The 16,839-nt window shown below is 53.6% G+C and overlaps 6 protein-coding genes across 6 annotated transcripts; 4 read left to right on the forward strand and 2 right to left on the reverse strand.

Annotated features, from left to right (window-relative positions):
- Nucleotides 1-2,967: 2,967 nt before the first annotated feature.
- Nucleotides 2,968-4,349, forward strand: TRIREDRAFT_64719 (protease; the record flags this gene model as incomplete). The annotated part of the gene is made up of 4 exons (XM_006966686.1): nt 2,968-3,462; nt 3,546-3,848; nt 3,901-4,096; nt 4,180-4,349. 4 exons carry the CDS (start codon nt 2,968-2,970, stop codon nt 4,347-4,349), a joined length of 1,164 nt encoding a protein of 387 aa, XP_006966748.1.
- Nucleotides 4,350-5,164: 815 nt separating this feature from the next.
- Nucleotides 5,165-6,853, reverse strand: TRIREDRAFT_122653 (squalene synthase; the record flags this gene model as incomplete). Its single annotated transcript, XM_006966792.1, has 4 exons — nt 5,165-5,405; nt 5,462-5,623; nt 5,681-6,734; nt 6,798-6,853. The coding sequence occupies 4 exons, from the start codon at nt 6,851-6,853 to the stop codon at nt 5,280-5,282; spliced, it is 1,398 nt and encodes a 465-aa protein (XP_006966854.1). The 3' UTR covers nt 5,165-5,279.
- Nucleotides 6,854-7,025: 172 nt separating this feature from the next.
- Nucleotides 7,026-7,607, forward strand: TRIREDRAFT_108975 (uncharacterized protein; the record flags this gene model as incomplete). The annotated part of the gene is made up of 3 exons (XM_006966687.1): nt 7,026-7,113; nt 7,218-7,358; nt 7,564-7,607. 3 exons carry the CDS (start codon nt 7,026-7,028, stop codon nt 7,605-7,607), a joined length of 273 nt encoding a protein of 90 aa, XP_006966749.1.
- Nucleotides 7,608-9,217: 1,610 nt separating this feature from the next.
- Nucleotides 9,218-10,182, forward strand: TRIREDRAFT_64836 (uncharacterized protein; the record flags this gene model as incomplete). The annotated part of the gene is made up of 2 exons (XM_006966688.1): nt 9,218-9,673; nt 9,733-10,182. The coding sequence occupies 2 exons, from the start codon at nt 9,218-9,220 to the stop codon at nt 10,180-10,182; spliced, it is 906 nt and encodes a 301-aa protein (XP_006966750.1).
- A 685-nt stretch (nt 10,183-10,867) lies between these two features.
- On the forward strand, nt 10,868-12,554 carry TRIREDRAFT_49696 (uncharacterized protein; the record flags this gene model as incomplete). The annotated part of the gene is made up of 3 exons (XM_006966689.1): nt 10,868-10,997; nt 11,102-12,342; nt 12,432-12,554. Coding segments are annotated over exons 1-3 (1,470 nt in total), but the record flags the coding sequence as incomplete, so codon positions are not given.
- A 1,649-nt stretch (nt 12,555-14,203) lies between these two features.
- On the reverse strand, nt 14,204-16,765 carry TRIREDRAFT_122656 (uncharacterized protein; the record flags this gene model as incomplete). Its single annotated transcript, XM_006966793.1, has 1 exon — nt 14,204-16,765. One exon carries the CDS (start codon nt 16,763-16,765, stop codon nt 14,204-14,206), a length of 2,562 nt encoding a protein of 853 aa, XP_006966855.1.
- Nucleotides 16,766-16,839: the final 74 nt, after the last annotated feature.

The following is a 16,839-nucleotide window of genomic DNA, read 5'->3' on the forward strand; positions in this document are numbered from 1 at the left end:
CTGGGTGACTTGCAGTTTGAGATACGGAATAACCCTCTCCTTGATGGTGGATTCTCCTCGGGAGAGTTACATCGCTTCACCACGACTGGAGACTTTATTCTACCACATGCTAGTTGTAGCAATGACCTCCGTCTTGGGGTTTTACTTACGTTGTGGCACGTGGCGCAGATGCACTCTGAAGGGCTCCCGGCTTGGTGTTTGCACCTATCAAGGTTCAAAGGAGGCTCGAGCATGAAATGCTCACAGATGAACGAACCTAGTATGCCCACCGAGGCAATCGGTCAGCGCCTGTAATCCGCGAAAAGAACAATAGAAAGACAAGTAAAGACAAGTTCACCAAGCAGAGATATCAGCAGGAAAATCGGCTGCCCATTTCGCACCACCACAGAGTCATATACGATGCAGTGAGAACATTTGGTCGTCGACCTTCGACCAGCACAAACAGAGAACGCCGAAAGAAAAAAAAAAAAAACCGATCATGAACGCACATTAACGAACGAGTGCTCACCTCTGGGCCGTCTCACAGTCACAGAACGAACAAAGGGCGCCGCCGGCTTGACTCGGCTCCGTAGCGCGCGTTTCAGACTGCCTCTGTGGCCGGCCAATCAGTTGACGGCAGCAGCTGCCCCAGCTGGATGGAACAGCCGCCGACTTTCACATCACCGAGCACCTGCAGTTCGAATTCAGATGCACTAGCGGTGCGTTTCAGCGGTGGGGTGCTGGAACTCGGCCCCTGACGCCACCGGAAGCTTATGTCGCCAATTTCCAGGGCTGCCGAGGTGCTGAAGATGCAGGAGCGCGCCAGGACATCAAAGACTTTACTGGGTACCTACTACATGTATCTACTCGTACGTGTTGCTCAAAATAGAACCTCTAAGGCTTGAACCAAGACACTGAACAATAGTAGGTAGTGAAAAGGGACAAGAGAATGTAGATTTAATCTCTACTGAAGCGGTGAGTATCTGCTCCGGATGGTGTGAAATCACGTCTTTGTAGTGCAGCAGCAGTCATGGATCTGCAGGCTTTTCATCTGCGCAATCTAATATTTCGTAGCTGGAAACCGGAAGTTGGGATCGTTGCAAGCATCAATCAAAGCCGCAGCTGATCGGCACAACCAACGGCAAGTCGCATGTTCCCAGCGTGATTGGTGGCCAACCAACTCCCTCCGAGCATTGACACTAACAAACAAGCATAAATGCAATTACATGTTCTTGAATCCGGCATCGTGCCTTTGATGCCATCCATCTAGCTGTAGTTGCACTCGATACGCGGGTATGAGTTGGTGATGTGCCACTTCCTTGGAGATTGCGTCGGAATGGTTCTGCCGAGATGCTCGCCAAGCCTTCAGAGTGCACGTCGCTTTGTACCTGATAAAGGAGCCTCGAGTGATAACAACGGCCTTCATGCTGGCAACTAGTAACAGCAGCTGCTGGACCTTTACCTGCTGTCATTCAGAGAGGTTACTCTTGTGGTCACTTAGCAGGAACATTGCCAGGTGCGTAATTACGGATGGAAGCTGCACCTCAGGAGCATGTATGTACCGTACCCAGCACCTTCCAGTAGTAGGTCCATAGTCTCATTCCATGTCTTTGATGCGCGCACAACACCCCGCCAAACGGCATTGATTCGTCATGCCCAAGTTTCGTACCTGGCCTGCCAAGAACTGGCTGAAGCACGAATCATATGCGTCAGCCACAAACTCAGAAGGTCTAGATTTTAGACTTTTGTAGCCCAGGAGAAAAAACAACCCGACAGGACTAGAGAGAAGACGCATAGGAGCAATAAGCAGCTGGCGTTTGAGCATTCTCCCAAGCCGCTCCCGAACGTTTTGCTACTCGCTTGGCAGCGACCCCTGCTCGCCCGCTCTGAGACACCATTCGGCCCCAGTCTCAGCATCTCGCGCCCGGCGCTACAGAAGCAACAGAGGGGGCCCTGTGGCCACTAGAACAAGGCCTGTCAGAACCTTGGTCCGCTAAGTCAGGCACAAGCTGCCCGCTAGCAGGGGTGCCCACCGGCTGTTGTTGCAGCATCGGCCAAACCAGGCCAATCCCCAACGACCTGCATCCATGGATCTCTCGTGCCTCATGTCCCTCTCGGCGCTCTCGTCCACTGCACCTGCTTCTGCGGAGCACGCATCCCAGCCGTGGGACCCTTGCCTTGCGCTTGCCTAGGTACCTAGCAATTGCCTTGCAGTACGTGCTACTAGCACTTGCAGCTTGGGGAGGAGGGTGTAAGTACCTAGGTAGGTAGGTAGGTAAGGTACTAGGTAGGTGCAGGTGCGAGCCAGTGTGAGTGGGAGGCCACTTCCCAACCAGGTTGTTTCTTCACTTTGGATTCCCCTGCTGGACTTCTCCTCTTTTCTGCGGCCCCCCTGGTCATTGTTTTCTTCCTTTCTTCCCCGTCATCTACTTCACTTACGCTTCAGTCCCTTTCTTTTATTATCTTGGACTTTCAACGTCCTCTTCATACTCTTTTCTTCCTCTCTCTCTCTCTCTCGCTCGGTATCTTTTTGTCGCTTCTCCCCCCTCTCCAGCCCAGCAGTCCCCGGCCCGGTCCTCCGCACTTGGACCGTTCATATTCTCCTTCTTCGCCGTCGTTCCTTTCACGTCTCAACCGCTGAACCGAGCAAGCTGGCTGCAGAGGACCGTTGATCGTCCATCCTCTATTCATTCTCTCCTTCACGAACATCATTATCAGTATTCATTCATTCAATTGGAGCGAACGGGCTGGGCCTTTCCTCACGACAAACATCTTCTAAGAGTATTAATATTCGACTTTTCTTGTTCCTTGTTCGCGTGCGCGCTCTTGTAACTTTACGGCATCTTCTTCAAAATGGCGCCCTTCAGCACCATGCTCGCATATCTCCTCATGGTGGTTGCCCCCCTGGCGGCTGCTGTCCCGCTTCACGGCAATCGTCAGTCCCTGGACCTCGGTGACATCGTCAACAACGTCAACTTGACGCATCTCATGGGCCTCGTCACCAACCCCTTTGCCAAGAACATCATTCCCAACCGCTACATTGTCGTCTACAACAACTCGTTTGGCGAGGAGGCCATCTCTGCCAAACAGGCCCAGTTTGCTGCTAAGATCGCGAAGCGCAACCTCGGAAAGCGAGGTCTCTTCGGCAACGAGTTGTCTACCGCCATCCACTCCTTCAGCATGCACACCTGGCGTGCCATGGCCCTCGATGCCGATGATATCATGATCAAGGACATTTTTGACGCCGAAGAGGTTGCTTACATTGAGGCCGACACCAAGGTCCAGCACGCCGCCCTCGTTGCCCAGACGAATGCTGCCCCTGGCTTGATCCGCCTCTCCAACAAGGCCGTCGGTGGACAAAACTACATCTTCGACAACTCTGCTGGCTCCAACATCACAGCTTACGTTGTCGACACTGGCATTCGGATTACCCACAGCGAGTTTGAGGGCCGTGCCACCTTTGGTGCCAACTTTGTCAACGATGTCGTAAGTATATGTCCTACAGCTGATATTCGAGGTTATGCAACTTGCACTTGATGAACGCTGGCTAACATTGATGTGCTCAGGACACCGATGAGAACGGCCACGGCAGCCACGTTGCTGGCACTATTGGCGGTGCTACCTTTGGAGTGGCCAAGAACGTTGAGCTCGTTGCTGTCAAGGTCCTCGATGCCGACGGCTCTGGCAGCAACTCTGGCGTTCTCAACGGCATGCAATTCGTTGTTAACGACGTCCAAGCCAAGAAGCGCTCCGGCAAGGCTGTGATGAACATGTCTCTGGGTGGTTCATTCTCTACTGCTGTCAACAACGCCATTACGGCTTTGACCAACGCTGGTATTGTCCCCGTTGTCGCTGCCGGTAACGAGAACGTATGTTGCATCCCCTCCCTCATCTCGCTCAAACCTTCTAACAGTCCTATAGCAAGACACTGCCAATACCTCTCCCGGCTCTGCCCCTCAGGCCATTACTGTCGGTGCCATCGATGCCACCACCGACATCCGAGCCGGCTTCTCCAACTTTGGCACTGGTGTTGACATCTATGCTCCTGGTGTTGACGTTCTGAGCGTCGGCATCAAGTCAGATATCGACACTGCAGTCCTCAGCGGTACCAGCATGGGTAAGCAATTGAGCCCCATGAGCTACTCACCATTTACTCACTACAACATTCGAATCAATGACTGACTTGCGCAACTCGTATAGCTTCTCCCCACGTTGCTGGTCTTGCTGCCTACCTGATGGCTCTTGAGGGTGTCTCCAATGTTGACGATGTCAGCAACCTCATCAAGAACTTGGCTGCCAAGACGGGTGCTGCTGTGAAGCAGAACATTGCTGGGACCACCAGCCTCATCGCCAACAACGGCAACTTTTAAGCATGTGCTCCCCAAGCTCATGCTCCCTCGTCATTAAGCCTATTCTAGAAGAAGACAGTACCAATACACGTCGCGCGCGCATTGCACAAAAGTTTCATCTTGTCATTTTCAGACACATCAATGTGGAAGGAAGTCAGATGTCCTCGTAGAATAGAGGCCATCTTCTAGGGAACGAATCGTAGTCGGATAATGGCAATTACGGCCCAACGTACATTTCATTGAGATTAGAGCACGAGAGCCTTGAATAGCTTTTCTGGAGAAATAGAAAGAAGGACTGTATTGAGATGGCAAGAACAATGGTAATGACCATGTGGCGTATCGATAATGCAGAAACAGAGTGATGGAGCAATCAAATCAATTACCCCAATGCTGCTATTGCCCAGAACCAGAAAAATGGACTTCTTGGAACGATTGACAGAATCACGTCAGGCAAAGCCTCTTCAACCCATTCACTATTACATCACAAAGTCAGAAGCACAAAGAGTTGTTTGCTCGCCAGCGCGGATCTACCCTTGTGAAAGACAAAAGGTAGAAAGTTCCACACCGCGTCCAGCTCGTCAGAGCGGACCAAGAGCAATGGCAAAGGTTGATATCAGCACTTCTTCGGCACAACCACAGTCATAGGAGGACTGGATTGCAATTTGACATCCGTGCTAGGACAAAGCAAAGGACAGAGGAAAAAGGAGAGCAGGAGAGCAGGAGAGCAGGAAAAAAAGACGCCATCACATGTCATGGATAACGCACCCACTCTTCGATGATTCATTGCCCGTCGATCTCTAGATATTAAAGACATTAAGTATGCTTTGTTAGATGTAAGTTGTATGGCTTGGCAGATGTCATGAGCCAAGAATCTTGTAATACATGAACGGCGTTAGGTGCATCGTCACCGACGAAGTGCTTCAGTGAAAGGGATCCCTATAGTGATTGTTGTTACAATTCGTCGCGGCCCGTTATTGAGGTAGGGCTGCCTGCGCTGCCTGCGCTGCTGGAGAACAGCTTGGCGGTGTCGGAGAAGGTGTTGTCGAATCTGGCGCCCATGAACCAAGCAATGCCGACCTATTCGACATTAGACTCATCGCGCACTCATGACTCTTGCAATAGGGGCGACTTACCATCAGACCTGTCATGGTCAACAAGACGGCGAGGACAACGCCAATCATGATGGCGGTCTCGCTTGTGGACATGGTAGGCTCCTGGGTCTGCTTCGCCCTGGCTTCCTGGACCAGCTTCTTTGGATCCTGCCTAGGGAACAAAGTCTCGATGAATTGCTCAATCTAGAATCGATTAGTCTTCCTGTTACAGCACGTCTTGGCTGGGCGACGTATGCATACCTTTGCGCACCGCGCGCTGATTGCTAAGAAGTTGGGATCGCGAGGATCGTTCTTCTTCTGAATGCGCCTGGCATATCTTCTGAAGACCTCGCAGAGGACTTGGAGGTTTTGCGTGCTTTCCAGCATAATCTGGCAAGCGTCTCCCTTGGTGATCTTGACATTCCTCTCCAGGACAGCAGGGTTCCTAAAGCACAGCTCCAAGGTGGCAATGGCCATGGCCTGTGGAATGGCAACGAAGTTGAAGGCGCTCTGGTCTCTCATCCCCGCCATGTAGAAGAGGCAGTCCTCGACGTGCTTCAGAGCGTCGAGAACCATGTCGGAAATACACTCCACTGCCTGTGTTCGGTATTTGGGGTCGAATAGGTCCTCCCACCTCTCAACATGCTTGCTCCAAATCTCCTTGGGGTACCATCGCCGGCCGTCTTCCCAGTCCTCATGGATATCTCGAATGATGTTCGTCTTTTGCAAGAATTGACCCATAGACTCAGTCAATTCGGGTCTCTCGCCAAGCTTCGGGTTGGCAAGGTTCGAAGCGACCAATAGTCGCGTCAGGCCCTCACCAACCAGTCCTGCAACGTAGTGACAGTACAGCTCGTACTCCTCGATTGTCTGGACGCCGTTCTGGATCATCTCGGTGTTTTGCGCGTAGTCGGCCATACCGTTGCCCATCTTGAACGTCATGTCCTTGATGATGTCATAGTAAGGCTTCTTGAGCTTCTTGAGCTCGGTAATGACGCAGTCAAAGTGCTCCAGGAGCTCTCTGTCCTTCTCCTTGCTGTCATGGTATTGCCAGCCGTCCTGGTCCATTGTCACGTGGAACTCTCGCAGCATGGGGACCTTGGTGGAGAGGGGGATGGTCATGTCGTCCTCAATGGTGTCCAGACCACGTAGAACTAGGTAGAAGAGGGTGACAGGGACCAGAAGCTCATGGTTGAGCTCCTGGATAACCGCCGAGAAACTACGGCTCGTCATGTTCAGGAAGCGGAAACATTCTTGTAGTGTCGCACTCTCGGTTTTGGGGTCACGGCGGTTGACGGGCTCATGCCACAACTTCCTGCAGAGTTCAAGTTAGCAACGTGTCTCCCCTCTCTCAAGCGTCCCGCCTAGCGAAACGTACCATTGGACGATAGAGCGCAGTTCGCGCGGGTGCATTAGGTAGTAGATGGCGCCCATTGTGGTGGTTCGTCTTTGCGCACGGGTAGAATATGTTGGTAGAGTGTGCGAAGGGTCAATTGGCAAAAATTTGCAGAGCTGTTGCTAGCTGCTACCGGACGTAAAGCGAAGAAGAGCTGAAAAGAAGCGTCTGGCTACCGTGTTCGCAACGACTGGGTCGGGGTGCCACAAAATGAACGCGAAGAAACAGACAAAGACGAAGACGAAGATGGAGAAGAAGAAGAGAAAGTACGGGGTATATGGTAAAACAAGAATTACTGGTAAGAAGATAGAGAGCAACAGCTGAAAACAACGAGAGGGAAAAAAACAAGAGTCGATGATGGGGGGAAGAAGGAATTATAGCAAGCTGTGGTTAAAATGAAAGATTGCCAAAAGGCAGCCAAGAAGTGGGAGCTGGTGGATACGAATACGGCCCAGGAGTGGCTTGACTGGGCGGAAAAGGCACGCGAACCCCACACCAAAACTCTGCTCGGAACGGGCTGGGCGAGGGACGGAGGCCTGGGAGGTAGGCAAGTAGGGTTAGCACGAAGAGGCTGCAAATTCATTCGCTGGGCGGCTGAGCCGATTCCATCACTTGCAGCGCTAGAACGGGCGCGGAATGGGATTGCAGACGCCCAATTCCGCCAGCTATTGCGAATACGGAATAGAGAAAATGGTGAGCATCAAGCAGGAGGCACGTTAGTATAGGGGTAATGAATCAACGTAGGTAGGTATTGGAGAGGAGAGTGTGTCTGTCATAAGCACCTTGATCTGATCTCAGGGACTTATTTCTACCTACCTAGGTATGATGACGGAGGCTGAACAACACCGTCATACACTGGGGCAAGATGGTCTTCGCTTTACCTATCGTACTCCGTATCACGGATAACGGTGACAAGCAAGCAACAACAACAAAACCACCAAAACCACCAACAACAGCCACCTTGTATACAAGGCACAAGATGTCATGGTGCGGCACGGCAACGTCGAGCTTCACACGCGAGCCGTTTAGTAACTCGCTTCCAAAGCGCCACCAATTTCACCTGAGCCGCCCCCTGTCTGATGACTCAGCCGCGAAAACGTCTTGTGCTGCACAAACGAGTTGATATCGTGGACAGATTCTCGGCGGTGAGAGCTGCACGTAAGCTGAGACAAGCGGGTGATATTGATGCTGGTGGAGTTTCTGGCATTAGGACCCCTCCTTGGCAGCAGTCCATATGGAACGATTGCAGAGACACCGGGATTTTGTTGACACCTCGTGGCACGACGTCAATGCCGTGGGTAGCTTTTTTGCGGATATTACCTAGCAACTTTCGGTTTGCCCGGGACTGGAGAAGTGGTGCTTTGTGACGATGCTTGAAGTTCATCAGCTGCGACGTATCCAACAGAGTCGTAGCGAAGTTGGAGATGCTCCGAAAAGCAAGGGCATTGCAAGCTTGCTCAAAATGCAAGCAACGCTGAACTGCCTAGGTATTAGTATGTAATACCACCCAAATGCAGGTGAACCACTCGAGGGCTTCGGCTGCAGGAGCATCTTGCTGTGAACGAATGACGCACACGTGGTGGCAACACGGTACTAGTCCTACCTTACATGTTAGACCTTCCGTGCAGGACGGAATTCCGACATGAGGTGCCCAGACGAAAACCGAGCCCTGTGACTTCTACCGTAAGGTAGGTACAGTAAGGGATTGAGGTATCACGTCCTATCGAGCCGTGGCAGGCCGTTTGTGGCATGCTATTCAGAAGCGAGGATCGGCCAGTTGCACCCCAATTAGATGGCCGTTGAGCAGTTTCCCCTATTCCGAACAGCACCGCTATTCTCGATGCAGCGAAGATGGACAGGGCGGCATTGATATGTTTGTAGCTGATGATTCCGTATGCGCGTTATCCTACTACCTAGATAGGTAAGTAGCACCTGGGTCAGCTTGGGCAACATAAAGTACTGTATAGATTGCTTGAACTGATTGAGAAGCTTGTGACACAGCCCGATTTCTCTCGAGCCGTGGACAGTGAAGATGGTGGAAGGAGATACACGAGAGGCTTCTTACCTCAAAAGACTGGTCGGGATCAGTTACAATACAAGATGAGGCAGGAAACACCCAGGACAATCAAATAGAGTTGGGCCTTGATCGAAGTTGAAACATTGACAGATTGCACCTTCCATCAGATGACAACACCTTTCACATCGAGGAACAGACATCGCGCCTTCCTCAACATTGCTCCCAAATGCGGCTTCTATCGCTCATTGTCTCGGCTCAGACTCTGAATGACTCTTGAACATCTTCATCTTCATTCCTCGAAGCAACCCGCTAGGCATGAATTAAGAGAATCTGGCCACCAAAACCACGAATTCAATTGAGCTACAACTGTGCCAAATCCATCGAAATGGTCAGCAAGCTCTCCAACGGCCATCGCCAACAGCCGCGCTTTCTCATATGGGGGGGCAATGGCTGGATTGCCGGTCAGTTGAAACGCCTCCTGCAGGAACAGGGCAAGGAGGTTCACACCACAACCATTCGTATGGAGAACCGAGAGGCTGTGCTGTCGGAGCTCTTACTCACCAAGCCAACCCACGTTCTGAATGCTGCCGGATGCACTGGGAGGCCCAATGTTGACTGGTGTGAGGACAACAAGGGCCAGACGGTACGATCCAATGTTATCGGTACTTTGAACTTGGCAGATGCGTGTTATCAAGCCAATATCCATTGCACCACCTTCGCTACTGGATGCATATATCAGTACGACAAGACTCATCCCGTCGGTGGGCGTGGCTATACGGAGGAAGACCGCCCGAACTTTGAGGGAAGCTTTTACTCCTTAACCAAGAGCCACGTTGAGCCGGTAAGCCCATGGCGAGAGCGTGTTGCTCCAGGGGATAGCGAGACTGACGTGCCTTCTAGGTATTGAGCAGTTATCCCAACTGCCTCATCCTCCGTCTTCGCATGCCTGTTAGCGATGACCTTCATCCGCGCAACTTTGTGACAAAGCTCCTCAACTACGAGCGGGTGGTCAACATTCCCAACAGCAACACCATTCTCCATGATCTTCTGCCAGCCTCTATTATGCTCGCAGAACACGGTGAGACTGGCGTCTACAACTTTACCAACCCCGGCGCCATCTCTCACAACGAGGTACTCACGCTTTTCAAGGATATTGTGAGGCCGGAACTGAGCTGGCAGAACTTTACTCTGGAAGAACAGGCCAAGGTCATCAAGGCAGACCGGAGTAACTGCTCATTGGACACGTCGAAGCTGGTTGCTAAGCTCAAGGAGTACCAGTATGAGATTCCCGAGGTTCACGAGGCTTACGAGAAGTGCTTTGAGCGCATGAAGGCTGTAGGAATTGAGTGAGGTCTGATGCTGAGCTTGCTGTGGTTTGTCCCTGACTCAACTGCATGACGATGGGCACCTTATTATTGAGAGTCGCGCCTGAGTTGGCACTTGTCGCCGTGCAAGATATCGTCTGCTCATCTTGATGGCTACATACGTTGATCTAGGTAGTTAGGTAGTTGACAAGAGACCACGTTGTGTGCCCCCCATGCGTATGCCGTTGATCTTGGCTGGCCACGTGTGTTGTGCAGACCTAAAAGATGCAATCATTGCCAAGTGACATCGCGGTCCCACTGATTGGCAGCGTGCTGGAAAACATTCATGTGAACATGGCGTTTGTCAGTTTGCCATCTGCACTCGAATGAGCAAACCGCATGTCAATGAACCCTGACGATCCGGATCACTCGAAACTTGCCGCCCAAAGAGAGAACCAGACAAGCAGATAACAGGTACTAACCGGTAGCGGTACATCTCGATTTAGCAGCACTGCCCCGCCATTACGTAGCGCCATCGAAACAGAGCGCACTCAGCCTTGGGCAAAATTTCGGCTGAGGCGAGCGAATATGCACTCCCTCGACTAACGGCCGCGAAGACTGTCGCCTTACATCTTATACCTACACATCCCGCAGCGCCGCCAAGTCATTCCCGCTCTGCTGATTCATTCATTCGAGAACCGCGGCGGCAGCACTCGTACTTGCCAGACGAACACCATCTCTCTCTTTTGCCCAAAATGGTCGTCGATACGGCCTATTACGACACCCTCGGCGTCTCGCCGCAGGCCACGGAGCTAGAGATCAAGAAAGCCTATCGCAAGCTGGCCATTGTCCATCATCCAGGTAAGCGGCCGTCTATCCCTTCTTTGGCATATTCAGCATTCTGGCACCTTGCGCCTTGCGTCCTGCGGCATTGTACACTGACTGACACCTGCCCCTGACACCAGACAAGAATCCCAACGATCCGACAGCGCACGAAAAGTTCCAAGCCATCGGCGAGGCCTACCAGGTGCTCTCAGATGCAGATCTACGAAAGGCGTACGACAAGTATGGAAAGGACCACGCGAAACCGCAAGAGGGTTTCGTCGACCCTGCCGAGTTCTTCTCCGCCATCTTTGGCGGCGAAGCCTTTGTCGACTGGATCGGCGAGATTAGCTTGATGAAGGATTTGGCGGCGACAATGGACATTGCCATGGATGAGGGTGAAGAAGGAGAGGCTGCGCCGCAGGGAGAGGAAGAATTTCCTGGAACTGCCGAGGCGATGAAGGAGAGCATGAAGGAGAAGGAGAAGGAGAACCAGGAGACATTCGCAGGCTCTGCGTCCGCGCCGCCGCCGCCGCCGCCTCCCGCGGTGGTGGTAGAGGACGAGAAGGCAAAGACACCTGTGCAGCCTACGGCTGCGACACCGCCGCCTCGATCTGAAGCTACATCTCCCGCTCCGTCATATGGTTCCCGGAGCCGACAGATTCCCATCCGACCGGCTCTTACCGAAAAGGCCCACGACGACACAGAGAAGGAAGTGGATCACGCAGAGGACGACCCCAAGGGCAAAGGAAAGAAGAAGGGCGGCATGAGCAAGGAGCAGCGAGAAAAGCTGCTGGCTTACGAGAAAGAGCGCGCGCGCATCCGACAGGAGCGGGTCGAGGCCCTCACACGGAAGCTGTTGGATCGGGTCAGCGTGTGGACGGAGACGGACAAGGGCCCCGACGTCACCCGGTCGTTCCAGGAGAAGATGCGGCTCGAGGTGGAGAATCTCAAGATGGAGTCGTTTGGCATCGACATCCTGCACGCCATCGGCCAGACGTACATGTCCAAGGCCTCGGCTCTCCTAAACAGCCAAAAGTTCCTCGGCATCGGTGGCTTCTTCAGCAAGCTCAAGGACAAGGGCACGCTGGTCAAGGACACCTGGAACACCATCAGCAGCGCCATCGACGCCCAGCAGACGGTGGAGGACATGGCCAAGATGGAGGAGCGGGGCGGCGAGGACTGGACGGACGAGAAGCGCGTCGAGTACGAGCGCCGCGTCACGGGCAAGATCCTGACGGCTGCGTGGAGGGGCAGCAAGTTTGAGATCCAGGGCGTGCTGCGCGAGGTGTGCGATGGGGTTCTCAAGGACAAGAAGGTTCCGCTGTCGAAGCGGTTAGAGCGAGCGCAGGCGCTGATGCTCATTGGCGAGATTTTCATCAAGGTATGTTTTTTTTTTTTTTCTTTTGTCTCCCACTTTGACGAAACCTATTTGTTGGGAGGGATAAGTGTTGTCTGACTCTCCACCCATAGGCTGAGCGGTCTCCCGAAGAAGAGGGCGATTATCTGCTCTTTGAGCAGCTCGTTGCCGAGGCCGCCATGAAGAAGGACAAGCACGAAGACCACAAGCACAAGAAGGACAAGAAGTCTAGGGATATGACCGCGGAAGAGGTTGCCCAGGATGCGCCTAACGTGCCCAAACCAGAGCAGCCGGCGGTGTAAGATGGGGGGGAAGAGCTACGATGGAGCAGATAGTGGGAGGGGGGTTAATGGCCACGGAAATGGAGAAGTTGGAAGAAGAGGACGAGGAAGAGGAAGAAGGATTCGGGGAACAGGAAGCGAGCTCAGGAGCACAAAAACGGAATTATGCGGCCCTTTTGTTTGTTTAGAGAAATACTGTCGAGATTGCCAGATAGAGAGCGATCGGGCATAATCTTACTTAGGTACATAGAATACACACAGCTTTTTTCTTCTGCTCCTTGAGGTCTCCCTTTATGTTTTTCTTGGGTGATGCTCAAGGCATTAACATCTTGCATCTACTATCTCGTGTCCCCGACATCCAATCCCGTGTAGGGACCAGTGGAGATGGTGTTGGCTTTCACTCACGTAGCAAATGATTATAGGCAAGCAAGCAGACTGACTGAGCATGGAAGGCATAAACGCTTGTTCTTCTTCTATTCCGTTTTCGCATCATTCACCGAAAAGGCAGCGCACGTAATTCTACATCTCGCACATACTCTGAATAAATGCAAAAGATGTATCAATGCAAGGTTGTTTTGGTTTTGGTTTTGGTTTTCTTTTCCCCCCTCCTTCTCCCTCATGAATGTATCCAAAGAAAACACTGGCGAAGCTTAATCAAGTTTTTGATCTCTTGGAGTAAGTCTTTTGCTGCAAGAAGGGCTGAATGATGCTGAACCGCCTTTCGAAAGGGGAGATGAAAAGTGAATAAAGAAAATAAAAGGTCTGCCTCTTCGTCTTGGGGGAGGCATCTGTCTTTATGCGTGTTTCCATGGATAGCTTTGTTCCCCCCCTTTCTTTTTCTCCCTCTCTCAAGTCTTTTTTGCCTTGCCTCTGCGGGTATCTGATCTTACACATGTGGAAAGAAAACGATTTAAAAAAACAAAACACGTCAAAAAACAACCGAGTAAGTCATATATGACAAGGGATATCATAGAAAAAAAGGGGCAGGAAGGCAATGCCTTCAACCTTCTTAAAGCGCAGAAGGAAAGTGAGATTGACACTCTCAAGTTGTGTAAGAAGGTTAAACTTAGACCAAGATGTGAGGGGAACTTCTCGAGGGAAAGGACTGGAGACGGCGAGTAGTAGGAAGAAGAATGCAGTGATCATGGCCTTCATAAACGCAATGAGAGAAAACGAATAAGAGCGCTGATGGATTACATCAGCCGCTGAGAAGAAGAGAAGAGTAAGAGTAGAGAGAGTGTGTGTGTTTGAAAATCAAAAGTGATAAGTAGAACGCCATGCAAATCCGAATGAGCGCCTTGTATCCCCGATATCCCGAGATGCAACTATACGTGCATAAAAGTATATGCTGTCGCAAATACGAAAGAGACAAAGAAAAGAGAAGGATAGAAAGAAGCAAAGACAAGGAAATATTGCAGCAGCCGGGGGCAAAAGGAGGAGTGAGAAAGGAAGTAAAAGACGAGATATCCATGAGTGGTGATGTGAATGAGAGCAAGCAGTAAATGCACCATAGAAATGGGCATATCGGCTGGTCGATATGCGAAGTAGAAGAAGAAGGGTCCGGCTGGCCCTCCTCTCCATGGTGTTTGCATAGAGTCGGTTAGCTAGTGACCCGCAACGGGCAGCTCTATGCCGCTGTCACGATCCTGTGCTCCTTTCGGCCAAGCCTCTGCTTCGGATTCAATATTTGATATGGTATCGTCGTCGAAACGTGATGCGGAAACGGTGGACACCGTATCATCTTCGACTTGAGACGTGTCGTCACCGTAGTCGTAGTACGAGGCTGCCAGGACGCGGCCGGGCATGGCGTCCACGTCGGCAATCCGGACGCGGTAGGCCAATGCCTTCTGGCCCTCTTTGATGAGCACCTCTGTCCAGTCCAGACACTTCTTGAGACTCTGGTTCATCTTCTGGCTGTCGAGCAAGAGCTCTTGGTGCCTCGTGAGGTCGAGCTGGAGACGGCGCTCGTCCCGTTTCCGCCGTTTGTCGCCAGGCGATTCCACCTTTGACTGAGAGGTGGTAGAACTGGGGTCGGCGGCTGAGTTTCCGTGGGACAAGTCGGAGTCGACTAGCGAGTCCTCGTCCTCCTCATCCTCCTCGTCCTCTTCGTCCTCGTCCTCGTCCAGTTCTCCATTTAATTTTGCGGCATCTTCCTCCCTCTCGCTAACGTCGGTGAGGGCCCCCGAGGCATCTGGAACGGTGAGAGAGGCACCTCCTTGGCCGGAGGCTCCCGAGCCGCTGGGAAGGCGCCCGGCTCTGGATAAGCGCCGGAAGCGGCGCAGTTCTGCGGATTGTTTGCGCAGTTGCCTCTCAAGGGTTCTGTTGATGGCTTCGAGAGAAGCGTTTGTGATTTCCAGGTCCTGAACTTTGCGCTCGCGTCGGGCGCTCAGGACAAGGTGGCTAAGAGGTTCGGAGTTCTGCGAAGATCTCTTTCGACTGATGGAGTCAGATTCCGAATCGTCGCTGTCTCCATCTTCTCCGTCCTCTCCCTCGCCTTCGCTCCCGTCTTCGTCATCCTCTTCATCCTCATCGTCCATTTCGTCGGCCATTTGTAATATCGACGCCATCGTCATGGGCTGTGCTAATTGCGCCAGTCCGGGACTCAGAAGTGGCGGTGTCATATCGGGCGCATAAATCGCGGGGGGTACGCTTGTCGGTGAGGCGATCTTTGGTACGGCGGCTCCTCCTTCTACAGAAACGACGCTTCCTGCGCGGCCGTGCCCCTTGTTCAACCGCAGAGGCGACTCGATGCTCACTCGCCTCTTGTTGGCCTGGGCAGGGGCAGCCGCCAGTTTCGGAGCCGGGTGAGCCGAGGCTCTGATCGGGGAGGTAGGCGACATGGCACTGGCTCGGAGCGTCGGCTGGGCATGCTGCTGCTGCGGTAGTGTAGGGTGCGTAAGGTTCTTTGAGGGTGATGCTGGCCGCGAGTACAGCTGAGTCGTGCTGGATCCCACGGCCGAGGAGTTGCTGGTATTGGCGCGCGTCGCCCTGGAGCCGCTGGAGATGGTCGAGCCCGTCCCGGAGCTGCGGGCAGACAGCCTCGCGTCCATGTCTGGCGCGCCATTCGCGTAGAAGAACTTGGTGGCGACGCCCTCTTGCGCCGAGGCCAGCGAGTGGGTGCTTGAGCTGGGGTATGCCGGAGGGCTCGTCACCCGCTTGCTGGCAGCATCGCTCGCGTAGAAAAAGGTCGGCGTACTTTTAGTATGAACAACCGAGGCCGGTCGGGGCGGCGGCGCATGGGCCGAGGGCTTTACGCTGCTCGCGTAGAAGAACTTGGAGTCCTCGCCCGGCCCGGTGGACGATGAGCTGGTGACGCTCCTCCTAGAGCTCAGGCTGTCGTTACGAGCCAGGGGCGACACGCCCAGGCCGCGGTTGCTCCGCGTCTCCCACCCGCCGTCGCTCATCTTGTCGAGGTTCGTCGAGCTGCCCGGCGTCGAGACGGTGCTCTCGGCACGGGACTGCCTGGCGCCCGACCGCGGGGTGCTGGTATGGCTGAGGTATGAACCCGGAGGAGCTGCGGCGGCGCTCTCGCCGCGCGGCGACTGCGCGCTGACGACGGACGAGGACTTGCGAGCCAGCGGCGTGGTTGCTGGCGGGCCCTTAACGGCAACCTTGGGCGTCAGGGGCGTTCGGGTCATGCCTCGGGGGGGTCCAGCGCTCAGCTGGGGCTGGCGAGGCTTGTCGCCGGGAGGCATCGTGGCGGCGTCCCTCTTGGTGGAAGAACGCGTAGTCGGGGCAGCGGCAGTCCTCACAGAAAGCACATGTTGTTTCGGCTGTCGAGCAGCTGTCGGGCGGGTGAGGGGCGGTCCCTGGGGATTGGGCGGAGTCGAGCCCAATCGAGGAGCAGGAGTCGTTGTCGTGGTCGTCGTCGAGGCTTTGGTCGCTGGTCGCTGCGGCGCGGGCTTGCAAGCGGACAGTCGCGAGGCGGAGGGTTGCGGCTTGGGGGGGTGATGGCGCGGTTGCTGGTGGTGGTGATGAAGGCTGGGTTGAGGCCGAAGCTGAGGTTGCGGGTGAGGGTGAGGGTGAGGTTGTGGTTGTGGTTGTGGTGGTTGTTGTTGTTGAGATTGAGGTCGAGGTTGGAGATGAGGCTTGGGCTTGGGCCTGGACGTGGCTCGGGGATTGTCGACGACAGCGTCCGAGCATGCGTTGCCTGAGCCTGAGCGCATCCTCCGGGCGTCCCAAAGTCGCGCGGAACAGCGCCACTGCAGGGCCTCGGGCAGCGCTGGCAGGTAATTAAGGC

The sequence above is a fragment of the Trichoderma reesei genome (assembly GCF_000167675.1).
Source record: "Trichoderma reesei QM6a unplaced genomic scaffold TRIREscaffold_14, whole genome shotgun sequence".
Classification (NCBI taxonomy): Eukaryota; Fungi; Ascomycota; class Sordariomycetes; order Hypocreales; family Hypocreaceae; genus Trichoderma; species Trichoderma reesei.